The sequence below is a fragment of the Neodiprion fabricii genome, chromosome 3 (assembly GCF_021155785.1).
Source record: "Neodiprion fabricii isolate iyNeoFabr1 chromosome 3, iyNeoFabr1.1, whole genome shotgun sequence".
In the NCBI taxonomy this organism is placed as follows: Eukaryota; Metazoa; Arthropoda; class Insecta; order Hymenoptera; family Diprionidae; genus Neodiprion; species Neodiprion fabricii.
The window spans coordinates 38,955,447-38,967,516 of record NC_060241.1 but is presented as its reverse complement, the minus strand read 5'-3'; the positions used below and the strand labels follow the sequence as shown (position 1 = coordinate 38,967,516).

Sequence of the window (12,070 nt, the reverse complement as noted above, 5' to 3'; positions counted from 1 at the left end):
TACTTCTGTGTAGATGAAATATATTGAATAACACAAAAAATCGAAGATATATAGCAGTTCTATTTCACATACTTACTACGGTTCTGAATCTTGAAACGGAGACAGTAAAAACTGCGTTGCTAGATCATTAAATTCTGCCTGAAATCTCAAGTGAGGGTCGTGATATCCCTTTTCAAATATATACACCCTGTAAAAAAGCGATAGTCATTTTGGCTATCAAATATACAAATATGACCAAATTCAATGATTGCACAGCCGTCAATATGAACGAAGCACCGCGACTCGCCTCATATTTTATTCGTTCGAATAATTATCGCTGCGAATATGCCTCTTGCTGACCTGGACTTCCGGATTTTGTTGCGGATCACAGCAGCGTGGCTTTCCTTGACAAGTCTGTCTCCCTCACCGTGTACTATTAACGTTGGACACTGTATCTTTTCGAGGAAAGCTGAGCAGATGTCTCCATTTCGTTTCTCGTATATTTCTTCCATCGCGTCGACCCATGATGGCCACACATTTCGAACGTACTTCTCTCCGTAAATAGCGGCCAACGGAGACATCATACTTTCTGTCCATGCGTCCAAATCCTTCAACCCTATAAAACACGATGAAATACCATCGATATTTGTCCATATTGAACAGCCATTGTTCAAGCCATTAGTTCAAAATTCTGCTAGATTTTTCACTTGCATTTTTATATTTAAGCGAAGTAATTGACGACGTAATTAAATTTCAGCGAAATTAAAAGTTGGCCTTTGAGAAGAAGTAATGATGAAAACTTGCGATGACTATACTATACCTCTGTAAATTGTTATTTCCTCCGGTAGTATGTAAGAGTTGGTGCCAATAAGGATCATTTTTTGTACAGATTCGGGATGCCTGGCAGCGAGAAAGCAAGACGTTATTCCACCGTTGCACCAACCGATAGTAGAGAAATTATCGTAGCCAAGAGTGCACATGAGATTTTTAGCATAGATTGCGTCCTGCTGCAAAAACCCTTCGTCGAATTTACGGGTTGGTGGTCTTGACTGTCCATAACCGGGCGGATCCCAGGCTATAATTGTAAACTCGTTCCTATCCAAGTTTTCAATTTGTGGCCTAAAATTCGACCATATTGACCCTGCAAACAGTCCTCACAATAAATTTCGAAACGATTATCCTCTATTCGAATGATACAATGCTTGAGGATCAACCACTTTGTAAACTACGAATATCTATGTATTCACCCATAGCGCCAGGAAGCATAAGGACTGCGTGTTTTCCACTACCGACTTTTAGGTAATTTAAATCGACACCGTGAACGTTAATTTTTTGTTCCTAGAACAGCAAAAACATTACGCATAATTTGACAAAAATTGTAGCGGTAAAATCATTTTTGCAAGCTCAAGGCAAAACAACTTTACCCTTGAATTCATTGTTCTGGAACTTCAAAAGAATCACGTTGTACCGACACATACAATTCAAATTAAATAATTGTAAATATACTTATGGTTCTGCCGAATTAATCGTCGCACTTTACCTGCGAAGGGCTATGTGGATTTCCAAAACGGAGACGGTTTTTATACAGCAGCTATCTTGCGTTTTGGTATTGTTTAATCAGATGGATACACTCGTCACTAATGGGTGTTGTACAAATACTTACAAATAACAGGCGTAATTTTTAAACAGCTGTGACAACTGGTATCTGTATGAATTCAAATTTTTTCCGTCCCAATAAAGTTTTGTAGGCACGTGTACAAGTGATGGCATGATCTGAACTCGATATCACAATACACACTATATTTATATCGTGTGATAAATATCCGAATAATGTTTACCGTTCTTCGACTCTACGTGTAATGCTCGAGAATTTCAACTGAATCTCATTTGAAATCCAAAATCTGCACGTTGAAGCGATTTCATACGAAAGCTTGTTTTTTTTTCTCGTTACATTCCTTTAAATTAAAATAAAACGCTTTTGTCTTGATTTCCATTAACCTTATTATACAAAGAATTCGAAAAAATCTCACGTATAAATGCATTTACAGTAATCAAGTGAATAGTTAATATTATTTGATACAAATCGTGGTAACAAGTCCAACGTAATTATCTCAGTGACATGTATTAAGGCTCATACAAAAATTTAAGATACAGGCTTCACAGTGCAGCCAGGTGATTTTAGGGGAAATAAGGGAAAACCTTGTGAAAATAGGAGGGTATTAGGGTTCCAATATTTTTGCGTAGTACTGACCAAATAGAGACGAATTAGATACACACTAGGATGTCCGATATTTTGATCGTTTTATATTATGGAGAAAAAATCCCCTTTAAGCAGGTACAAAATTTTTTGGGATAATACTAACAAGTGCCGAGAGGCGAATATAAACTATATAGAATTTTTTTTTTTTTTTAATACAAAACTATAATTTTTTAGTTCTATTTTTTTCAACTTTTTTGCATAACGTAAACTTAGCGTCTCTTACTGAAAGTTCACAATTAACCGTCCTAATCCGTTTCCAACAAAAATTGTTCAGAGAGACGGTTGAAGTCTTCGTGATATTTCAAGTGAAGGGTGTGACTTCCATTTTCAAAAATGTGCATTCTGAAAATACAAAAAATTAGCAGTGGAGTATTTTACAAAAGTACGACACTTCTTGGCGTAAAAGTTGAAAAGGATCCTCCGAAAAAGACGCCGCACTTACTTTGAATTTTTGATGTTTTCTGCGAGGAACGTTGGATGGTCCTTATGAACCATGACGTCTTTTGCTCCGTGAACAATCAGCGTTGGACACTGAATTTGTTTCAGTAAATTCATGCAAATGTCTCCCTTGTTTTTCTCATATATCGCCGAAAGTGCGTCAACCCACGAGGCCCAAGTACTCCTGAAGTATCCCTCACCGTATACAGCTATCATTGGAGCTCTCATACGCTCGGACCAAGAATCTATGTTTCTTAAACCTGGTGGAAGATCATCATGTTTCAAACTCGTGAAAAACTACAATTCCAAAGACTTTCGAAAAATCGTATCAAAAAGGTCGCGAATCACGAGTCCATTTGTGAAAAAATAAATAATTTGACGTATTTCGTTTTCATTTGACAACCTCGATACGGAAAATATTCTAATCCAAAAGATTTATTCTCGAAGACAATATATAATTGTTAATCCTTTCATCAGTCGATGAAAATTTCGTTTAAATAAATACTGCTTATACTTTGAACTTCATCTAGGCAATTATGTAAAGCGATAGCTCGAAAAGTATTTCAGTAGTAGATCGAAACTTGTGTGCCTCATCCCTATCCAAAGAAGTCATCCTACTTTTATAAACGTCAGCTTCTTCCGGTAATATGTAAGCATTGGCACCAATTACGATCATTTTTTTAACGCGCTCGGGGTAGTTGGCCGCTAAGAAAAGTGCGACAATGCCGCCGTCACTCCAGCCGAGCAGAGAATATTTATCGAAACCAATTGCTTTCATCAAATCGTGAGCAAAGTCCGCATCTCTGCTGTAAAAATCGTCACCAAAGATCCGGTTTGGTGGACGGGAATTCCCATATCCAGGGGGATCCCATGCAACAATGGTCAGTTTATCTTTGTCCAAATTCGTAATTTGAGGCTTGAAATCTGTCCAGATCGACCCTGGAAAAAATAACCATCAGTAAAATGGTAGGTAGTGAGAAAACGGTTGCAAAGAAAATTCTGCAATAAACGCAGATAAACATATTTTTCCAGAATTCAAATTTGGCGGGTGCAGCGAACTCTTCTAATTCGAATATCGAAAAGTCGAATCGCTGCGCATCTATTTTCCTCTTTACACACCGAGGGCGCCAGGGAGTAGAAGAACAGGATGAGCACCTCTGCCCACTTTTACGTAATTAATGTCCCACCCTTTGACGTTGATTTTTTGTTCCTAAACATGTTAAATCGAAGATATAAGAATTGGGAAGATGTTTGATTCACGTGGTAAACATGCCAGTGGGATGATCATAGACATATAAGAATAGACTGCGGGGGTAACGGAGGTGGCCCGTTCGTGAATGCGATAGCGCAATAGAAAGAGAAAGCTGCATATAGGACCCCTCTATCCTTATCTAATCGCGCATGCGCGCTCAGCGTTTTTTTTAGTAAGAACGAAATATAAAATGAATGGAGGGATGGAAGTTCTTATATATTGTACATAAAACAAAAATTAGAAGTTATAATTTAAAAATAAGAATAATACCAATAAAACATTGAAATTAAATAATTGAATATTAAATCGTAAAATGCTATTCATCATTTTTATTAGGTAACAAACATGAATAATGCACACAAGTACATACTGTATGATCATATGCTGTAATAAAACGTTGAATATTATTATACTTAAAACAATATGTAAAAACATGTTATATTTTCATAATATATAAAAATATTATTTTATCTTGCACGAATATTCTTTTTGACTCATTTGACTTTGGTTATTACATACTTATAAATAATTTGAAAATACTTCAAAAAAAATTATGGTCCTTTAAAAATCGTGCGATTATTGTTCTGCGTGCGTATTCTTTGGCTTTGACCTTGTAAAAGTTGGCCTCGCAGTGTTACACGTGTTCGCGCATGCGCGACTAGACGAAGACAGAGCGGTCCCGTATGCAACTTTCTCTTTCTATTCCGCTACCAACTTCTCAGCCCGGTCACGCGGTCTATTCTTATATGTCTATGGAATAATATCGTCATACATAACCTCTCCGTATTTCATGTTTTTTCTCGCCTTACCGTACCTCAAAATTCGTTGACATGTTTCTCATCGTTGAAGTAAATATTAGCTTGTTGCTAGGTATTTTTTTTACGAATGCATTCACCACTTGCTTCACCACAGACGACAGCATATCCTAATGTTAATTAACGCAGCTCGATTAAACTGATACACCAACAACTATACGATACTGCCTACTGTAGTATACTAAAAAAAATTTCGTATCGAACTATTCACCTGATTTTGTGCGGTTTTACTTTTAATATCGCGCCACGCAAGCTCGCGTACAAAAATATTCGAATTTAATTTTTAAAATCTTTTTTATATTCATGCAGATATTAAATATATTTTGTAAATTACTGTCAATGATAATTTTAAACGTTTAAGTAACTTTCCATTCTAATGAAAAAAAGGAATCATAAGCCGGTCAAAACATCACCTTTCCATATTTATATTTTTAAATTTAGAATTAGCGGCTGTGACCGCTTTACGTCGGTACGAAAAATTAAGTGACAAAGAAAATAAATGCTAGAATAATTCTTCGGAGAATTATTTCCACGCTATTTCCAATTAATTTTTTCACTGTTTACGATGTTTTAAAATTTTTGGGGGCTATATATGATCACTGCTAGCCCCGATATTTCAATGTAACGGAATTATTCAGCTACTGAATTCTGTAGTGATACTTATTTTGGTTAAATTATTTCTCATCCACATGTAAGACAATAGTTAATCACGCGGAGTCTGTAAAAGTCAAATAAGTAAAATATCACAAGATGAACGTATAAAATTTGTCGCTGTTTACTAACAAGGTACAGTTTTCCGAAATTTGAATATTTAATTTTATTCAAATCCAAATCTCTGGAATTTACATACTGCAGAAAATTCAAAGCAATATGAAACCATAGAATTTGAGTACATATATCGACAACTCATCATAATTTGCTTCAACAATAGAAAAATAAAGTGAAAGTATATGCATGGTCTTAAAATATTTATTTTAGCATTACACAATAATAAACCAATTGAAAACGATCCACAAATGTAAACGTTATATACGTCAGCGCCTTGTTGTACCAAGATATTAGATATTTATATTTATTATTACATATATAAAATAAATAAACGTTTGTTTTTATTCAAAATCAAACAAATAATAAAATTATGAATGTAGACGGCGTGTATTTGAGATCAGTCCCCTATATAAATGAATTTGTATACATGCTCACTTTACGCGAAAGTAAATCACACTATATTACTAGAAACCTCGTAGAGGTGTGAATTATTAACAATCACAAAGTTTTAATTTGTTCTTTGAAGAGGTTTCGATTACATATTACAATTTTATTATTACGTCAAAAACGTGACCAACATTCGTATGTATGTCTACTAAACTAAAGTTAGGGTAGCGAAAACAAAAAAAAAAAAAAGGTCGTAGGTACATATTCGTCATAATAATGCGTGTTTCTCGCATGCCTCAATTGTACGTGTATTTTAACTGTACTGAGAATTACGATAGTGGTAATAGAGCGATAAAGGAGTGTGGAAGAGTAGGCTTATCATGAGTCCTGATTGGCATGACTGGGAGCTTTACGATATTCTTCGTGCAAATGTTTCTTGTACTCCGTTTGATTCGGCCACAATTCAGCGGCCTGAGGATTCAGTGGACTTTCATTGTTCGGCTCTACAGAAAACAAACCAAGGAAAGACAAATTATTCATGCGAACGTAATTAAATATATTTCTAGAAAGCTCAGACAGTTTATAAATTGAAACAAAAAACATACTTCATATTTGGTATAGATTTTATAGACCTATTATCTGTAAAACGAGGATGAAACAAATCAATGACTATAATTTGAAACACTTACCCCCTAGCAAAGATTGTATAGATAGAAGTATGGTACGAACATCATACAACGCACTCCATTTGTCTTTCAATATATCCAGACAGATGTTACCGGCTGAATCGACGTTTGGATGAAAGCAGGGGGTAGCAAAGCGCACCACCGGAGCACTGTACGGATAACTGTGTGGGAACTCCAGTGTCAGCTTGTACGTCAGCCCCACATATACCTGTTTATTACATTAGATTATATACATTACTCCGTTACTGCAGTATTGCGCATTAAACCAACTAAACAGGACTTTGTACGATAATATTTACCTTGATTCAAACATCACAATCATAGAAAAGCATTGAAAACTAATTGGAAATTTCCTATTGTCAATTTAATTCTGATAAGCTACAGTCTTTCATTCAATTTGTAAATGAATGGCCTCACGCTTTGTACCATGCCTGACTTTGAACAACAATTCATAATATATAATACTTTTGAATTTGTTTTTCAATCGAGCTTAGCGATCAATCAACTTCGCAATTAGACCTCCAGCTACTGGGTTATCTCTAGATTGTCACAAGACACGTTGAACAGTATACAAAATATCTCGAAACACAGAATGATCGAGCAGACTAACTTTCCGGAAATCGTGTAAGGAGCGTAAAGTCTGGAAATATTTTTTTCGAAGCACCATTGCCTCGTACATTGGTTTAAAATTTTTTACTCGATGAGATTTTATCTTGACAAAAACTGTATGTGAGGTACAAGAATACCTTACCGTGTCTCGTGGGCCGGTTATGGTTCCGATCCACTTGAAAAGGTTCTCACCGTCTGGAAAGGCAGATACACTTTTTTCAGTACTGGTCATCAGGACTAGGAGTTCCTTTTGAAGCCTGTGAAATAAACGCGAGCATATCATTTGGCGTGAGTGAGAGATTTGGAAATAATGGGAGTAAAGTTTGGTTATGGGGCTGAAAAACGCGGTGGAATCCCCAGTTTGATCATACCAAGTGCGTACGTAAGTAATTGAATTCCGTTTGACCGAATGTCGATACTGCGCGAGGGCTGGGAAAATTGAGGTAGAGATTGTACCTACCTTTTGCTCACTGCATGATTGTCTTTTGGGACGTTCTGCTTTTCCTCCTTAGCTTTGTTAGGCGTACTTTGAGACGAGTAGAACGGGTTGATATTCTGTGCCATTTCCCAACTATACCAGATCCGCTAATACGATAAAGAATTCTTTTTGTCTACCAACCGAAAACCGACACAAGCACAACAGTCAACAGTGAAAATTTGAATGCGCCCATGTTATTATCCGTTCTTAAATACATCGAAAGTCAAAACAACTATTAATCAACATAAATTCCATATCGATTATTGAGTTCGTATATTAATAATTTGTATTTTGATTTTCGTTTCATTCAAAATGAGATTTTCTGAAGTAAAAACACTGGCTTTGTTGTGAATATGGATAGTAGTTTGACTTCCTTCCGCGAATTATGAAAATAAATCGTTATATCGTATTTTTTGTGCAAATAAATCAAAACTGTAAACCTTTATTTCGTACTTATTTATAGGACGGACTGAAAACAAATTAATATAACACGTGTTACATATTTCTTCCACATACTCGACGGTTCCTACACTAAATCACCGGTGAACGGTTACAGTGATTAGTACTAGCGTCCTCTAACAAGAAATAAATTTTTGAAACTAATTTTCAATCGTAAGCGCGTGTCGGTAACTTGCTCGACTTACCATCACGAAAGCAATGGATAATACAGAGCATGGCCACTGAGTAACCGTATTTTGACACGAGTCACGGCCATACTTGTTGAGATTCAGCGAATTACAAACTTAGGAAACGACGTTAGCGCATTACTCCTCATTTCTATAAGGTTCTATTTTATTTCTTACCTTTCGTGAACGTAAGAACTGAAAGATTCAACTCATTGCTCAAGAATGAAAAATTAGCCCATAGACAGTATGTTTCAAACCTTTACGAAAAGTGCTAAAAAACTTGTCCCTAATTTCCTGATCACCGAATCGAAAAATTACTGAAAACATAATAATACTAACACAAATCTTTACTGTGACACTTACTGACAGTGCACTTATTAAACTTGAATGAATTATATGTGCTCTGTTCAACCTCACTACAAATGTTAGAGCAGCCAGCGTTTTTTTTTTTTTTTTTTTCAAGTAGGTATGTGGGTGTTTTTATGATAAAGATGGTGATTTAAGTACGAGCTAAAGACGGAACAAACGTGAGTACTAAAATCATTTTTCGACCTAAAAACACTATACGGGCGTGCTCTATACAATATTTTTTCCAGAAAAGCGTGAAAGGTCACTTTGATGCCAGATGAGACCCGAGCGTCAGAACTGAACAGAAGTCTAAGCTATCGTATAAAGTATCGGTATTTTCTCATGAAAATTTTGAAACTCTCGATTACGTAAATAATAACGTACTTCCTTTGCGCTCCTTTCTGCCATACCTTATATTTCGAAGTATATGTTCATAAATGGCGCCGTATTTCTATACGTAACTCAAGAAACCTTTATATTATTAATAAACACTTGAATATAGTTGAAAAAATGGAACAAGTAAAATTTACTCACTGTCGCAAAATACTAACGCCGCTGAATTGCTGGATCTTTCAGGGCACACAATCGATTTGCACTCTCTACTATTTACCAGAAAACTGCTGGACCTAGTCGTCTCCTGGCACTTGAGTCCTCACTACCAATAACTTTTTTTAGAAAGTAGAGCCACGTCCAGCCGTATTTGCATTTCGGGAATATTTCACAAAATATTTTCTTGTTCGAGTCACACATTGTGGATGCAGTCCTCATAATCAGATGTAAGACAATGCAAAATGCATTGATCGAATTAGGCGAATCATTTTTCGCAGGGCAATTCAAATTTTGAAGCGTTGAAACAGCGACCCTATCCATTCGTTCGAAAACAGATATCGCCACGCAAGTCTCGATTGTCGAAGACAGCTGCGCAATGGCGACTGCGCATGACGCAGATGGTGTTTACCGAATTGCAGTCGGCTGCTGCGCCAGGCGTATTGTCCCAGAGCAGTGGAACGGTGGGTTGAGCTCACGGAGTAGTCGAACTGTCAAGCGTGTTGCAAAGATGGCGGCCATCCAAGGGACGCCCGAATCCGACGCTGGAAGTTTTGAGTGTTTTCAGAATTACACAGCCCCGGAGGTTTTCGTGCAAGGTCTAGCTGGCATCGTAGATCAACAAGATGTAGAATCCATGATTCGTGCTCAGAAACAAATGTGAGGATATGGGACAAATATTTATTTAAGTATAAGCTCGATCGGGGCATGAGGTTATGTTGTGCATTTATCCCCCCCGCTTATCGATTTTTCAGCCAAACGTCCGCAGAACGCGCAAAATTTGAAATACGTCACTGATTTCTGAAAATTATTGGTCGAAAGAAAATTTCTTATACTTAATTTCGAGTGCTTCCTTGCCGATTTTTTTATTTTTATTAAATACCTTAGTGATAATTATTTTGATTCAATTTTCAGGCTCCAAAGATTCGAGAAAACGAACGAAATGCTAACAAATTGCAATCAGCTATCGATAAATCGTTTGAAGACTGCGGGAGCCGAGTTTAAGAAACACACGACATTGTTAGCAGAGATGAAACGAGATTTGGATCACATTTTCAAGCGGATTCGAGTGGTCAAGACGAAACTGAGCCAACAATATCCGCAGGCGTTCAATGGTTAGTTATGTCCTTCGATCTTTAATACATTCTTAGCAATATTTGATCCATAGTGTTGTTTGTTATTATAATCTGGTTCAAGGAACGAAACAGAGAATGAACTCGAATCAAGAATTCGTACATACCAATAAAAAAATAAATTACATGTTACATCAAATTAAATTACTCAAATTACAATTTACTTAGGTTATACTTGCCCAATTCTTTTATATGTCGTGTGATAGAGGCTGTAAGGAGTAGCCTAGCAGAGGAAGTTATCGTCGAAGACATTGTGCCAGGTCCACCGCCTCTTCAGCCTGAAATATTACCCTTACCTTTGCCCGTGGACAGTCATGTTACCGATGGAGATCCAGACTCAGACGGTAACGATGCGCACCTCAAATAACGACACCTTACTAACTCACGTGTATATAATCTAATACAATTATTGTCATCGTTGTTATCATGATTCATGTTATTTATTTAATGTTAATGTAAAACGATGTACAACGTGGTACAGTCAAAGTGCGTGAATTCATTTTACATTGTCAATGTAGTAGAACAAGTTTGATTGAAAAGTAAGGGAAAAACATTCGTATTAAGCGAGAATCGCTTGGTGGATCCACTGCTTTTTGGCTGTATTATATTATTATAATATGCGTCTTAAATTGTATAATATTAGGCTAGGCATATATGAATCTGACTTACGAAATATATATATCATTTATTTGTGTTTCGTATATAAATATTTTATTGTTTATATATACATATATATATATGCGTTTCACGTTAATTACCCTGCACACGTAACACATTTTTGTTTTACCTCATGTTCTTGTCCACTGATTTACTTCCGTTTCGTTTCTTTTCTCTTTCCAGCACCGTTGCGAAACACGGAGTCTTTCGTTGGGAGGTTGAAGCAACGCGCGGTAGAGATATATTATCTTTTTGATTTTTTTATTTTTTTTTTATTCGTCATCCTTCAACTTTAATTTTCAATATATGTCCTGTTTTATAATCTAACTAACTCAACTGAATCACAGTTCCAGTGGAGGAGTTCCAATTCGCAAAACTTCGGAAAAGACGAGTAAAGAGCAGCAATAGCTCATCGACCGAAAGCAACAACGAAAACAGCAACGCCGAATCCTCACCGTGCACCTCAGACACTGGCTGATGAAATTTTAGAATTTTCCAACAGCCGATTGAGGAACTCGTAAGAATCCCAAACAAATTAGCCGACAATAAACAGTAACTTCGCTAGAAAGCAAACGTTCAACATTGAGGCCCCCGGATTTAATATTGTTACGATATGTACAATAATTAAAAATATGTATATATGTAAACAGCTCATGTACGAAAAATCGCGAGTTTATACATCGATATATAATACTACTATACATATACACCTATTATATTATTAATCGACTAATAGTTTTGAATGTACTTTATCACGTTACTTTTTTCATTCATTTTGCAATGTAAGCTATCGAACACACTTTATATGCCTAATAAACAATATTATTATTATTATACACGAATTTTGGCCGTGATAATTGGTCCTCGAATGAAACTGCATTTCTATAATGCAATCATAAGGGGTTGGCATCGAAATAGAAAATATCGATGAATCGTTATGAATTTTAACGGGTACCTTTACGTTGAATCAATATCAAAGAAAATAACGTTACGACTGGCTACCTTAATGCCATTGTATAGATATACAATATACATATAATACAATATGTGGAACGCAGATGCTTGTGTTGATATTTGTGCAACTGTGC

At 36.1% G+C, this 12,070-nt stretch overlaps 4 protein-coding genes across 4 annotated transcripts; 1 reads left to right on the top strand and 3 right to left on the bottom strand.

Annotated features, from left to right (window-relative positions):
* Positions 1 to 3: 3 nt before the first annotated feature.
* LOC124177991 (valacyclovir hydrolase-like) lies at positions 4 to 1,541 on the bottom strand. Its single transcript, XM_046561009.1, has 5 exons — positions 1,404 to 1,541; positions 1,227 to 1,317; positions 800 to 1,120; positions 340 to 595; positions 4 to 187 (listed from the first exon to the last, which is right to left on the bottom strand). The coding sequence occupies exons 1-5, from the start codon at positions 1,413 to 1,415 to the stop codon at positions 76 to 78; spliced, it is 792 nt and encodes a 263-aa protein (XP_046416965.1). The 5' UTR covers positions 1,416 to 1,541; the 3' UTR covers positions 4 to 75.
* A 758-nt stretch (positions 1,542 to 2,299) lies between these two features.
* Positions 2,300 to 4,880, bottom strand: LOC124177877 (valacyclovir hydrolase-like). Its single transcript, XM_046560779.1, has 5 exons — positions 4,744 to 4,880; positions 3,797 to 3,887; positions 3,296 to 3,616; positions 2,682 to 2,937; positions 2,300 to 2,581 (listed from the first exon to the last, which is right to left on the bottom strand). Exons 1-5 carry the CDS (start codon positions 4,849 to 4,851, stop codon positions 2,485 to 2,487), a joined length of 873 nt encoding a protein of 290 aa, XP_046416735.1. The 5' UTR covers positions 4,852 to 4,880; the 3' UTR covers positions 2,300 to 2,484.
* Positions 4,740 to 7,870, bottom strand: LOC124177878 (ubiquitin-conjugating enzyme E2 C). Its single transcript, XM_046560780.1, has 4 exons — positions 7,655 to 7,870; positions 7,337 to 7,451; positions 6,589 to 6,793; positions 4,740 to 6,402 (listed from the first exon to the last, which is right to left on the bottom strand). Exons 1-4 carry the CDS (start codon positions 7,756 to 7,758, stop codon positions 6,278 to 6,280), a joined length of 549 nt encoding a protein of 182 aa, XP_046416736.1. The 5' UTR covers positions 7,759 to 7,870; the 3' UTR covers positions 4,740 to 6,277.
* A 1,799-nt stretch (positions 7,871 to 9,669) lies between these two features.
* Positions 9,670 to 11,813, top strand: LOC124178033 (kxDL motif-containing protein CG10681). The gene is made up of 5 exons (XM_046561106.1): positions 9,670 to 9,852; positions 10,108 to 10,307; positions 10,532 to 10,669; positions 11,166 to 11,215; positions 11,330 to 11,813. The coding sequence occupies exons 1-5, from the start codon at positions 9,704 to 9,706 to the stop codon at positions 11,375 to 11,377; spliced, it is 585 nt and encodes a 194-aa protein (XP_046417062.1). The 5' UTR covers positions 9,670 to 9,703; the 3' UTR covers positions 11,378 to 11,813.
* The last annotated feature ends 257 nt before the right edge of the window (positions 11,814 to 12,070 follow it).

Excerpts from the sequence above, each read along its gene's own strand:
- LOC124177878 (XM_046560780.1), bottom strand. The coding sequence starts at position 7,758 with ATGGCACAGAATATCAACCCGTTCTACTCGTCTCAAAGTACGCCTAAC. Across the intron at positions 7,452-7,654 it reads AATCATGCAGTGAGCAAAAG|GCTTCAAAAGGAACTCCTAG; the intron begins GTAGGTACAATC and ends TTTATTTCACAG. Across the intron at positions 6,794-7,336 it reads TAACCGGCCCACGAGACACG|GTATATGTGGGGCTGACGTA; the intron begins GTAAGGTATTCT and ends TGTAATAAACAG.
- LOC124177991 (XM_046561009.1), bottom strand. Across the intron at positions 1,121-1,226 it reads TATGCTTCCTGGCGCTATGG|GGTCAATATGGTCGAATTTT; the intron begins GTGAATACATAG and ends GACTGTTTGCAG. Across the intron at positions 596-799 it reads GGAAATAACAATTTACAGAG|GGTTGAAGGATTTGGACGCA; the intron begins GTATAGTATAGT and ends CGTGTTTTATAG.
- LOC124177877 (XM_046560779.1), bottom strand. The coding sequence starts at position 4,851 with ATGCTGTCGTCTGTGGTGAAGCAAGTGGTGAATGCATTCGTAAAAAAA. Across the intron at positions 2,938-3,295 it reads AGAAGCTGACGTTTATAAAA|GTTTAAGAAACATAGATTCT; the intron begins GTAGGATGACTT and ends ATCTTCCACCAG. Across the intron at positions 2,582-2,681 it reads GAAAACATCAAAAATTCAAA|AATGCACATTTTTGAAAATG; the intron begins GTAAGTGCGGCG and ends TTGTATTTTCAG.
- LOC124178033 (XM_046561106.1), top strand. The coding sequence starts at position 9,704 with ATGGCGGCCATCCAAGGGACGCCCGAATCCGACGCTGGAAGTTTTGAG. Across the intron at positions 9,853-10,107 it reads ATTCGTGCTCAGAAACAAAT|GCTCCAAAGATTCGAGAAAA; the intron begins GTGAGGATATGG and ends TTCAATTTTCAG. Across the intron at positions 11,216-11,329 it reads GGAGGTTGAAGCAACGCGCG|TTCCAGTGGAGGAGTTCCAA; the intron begins GTAGAGATATAT and ends ACTGAATCACAG.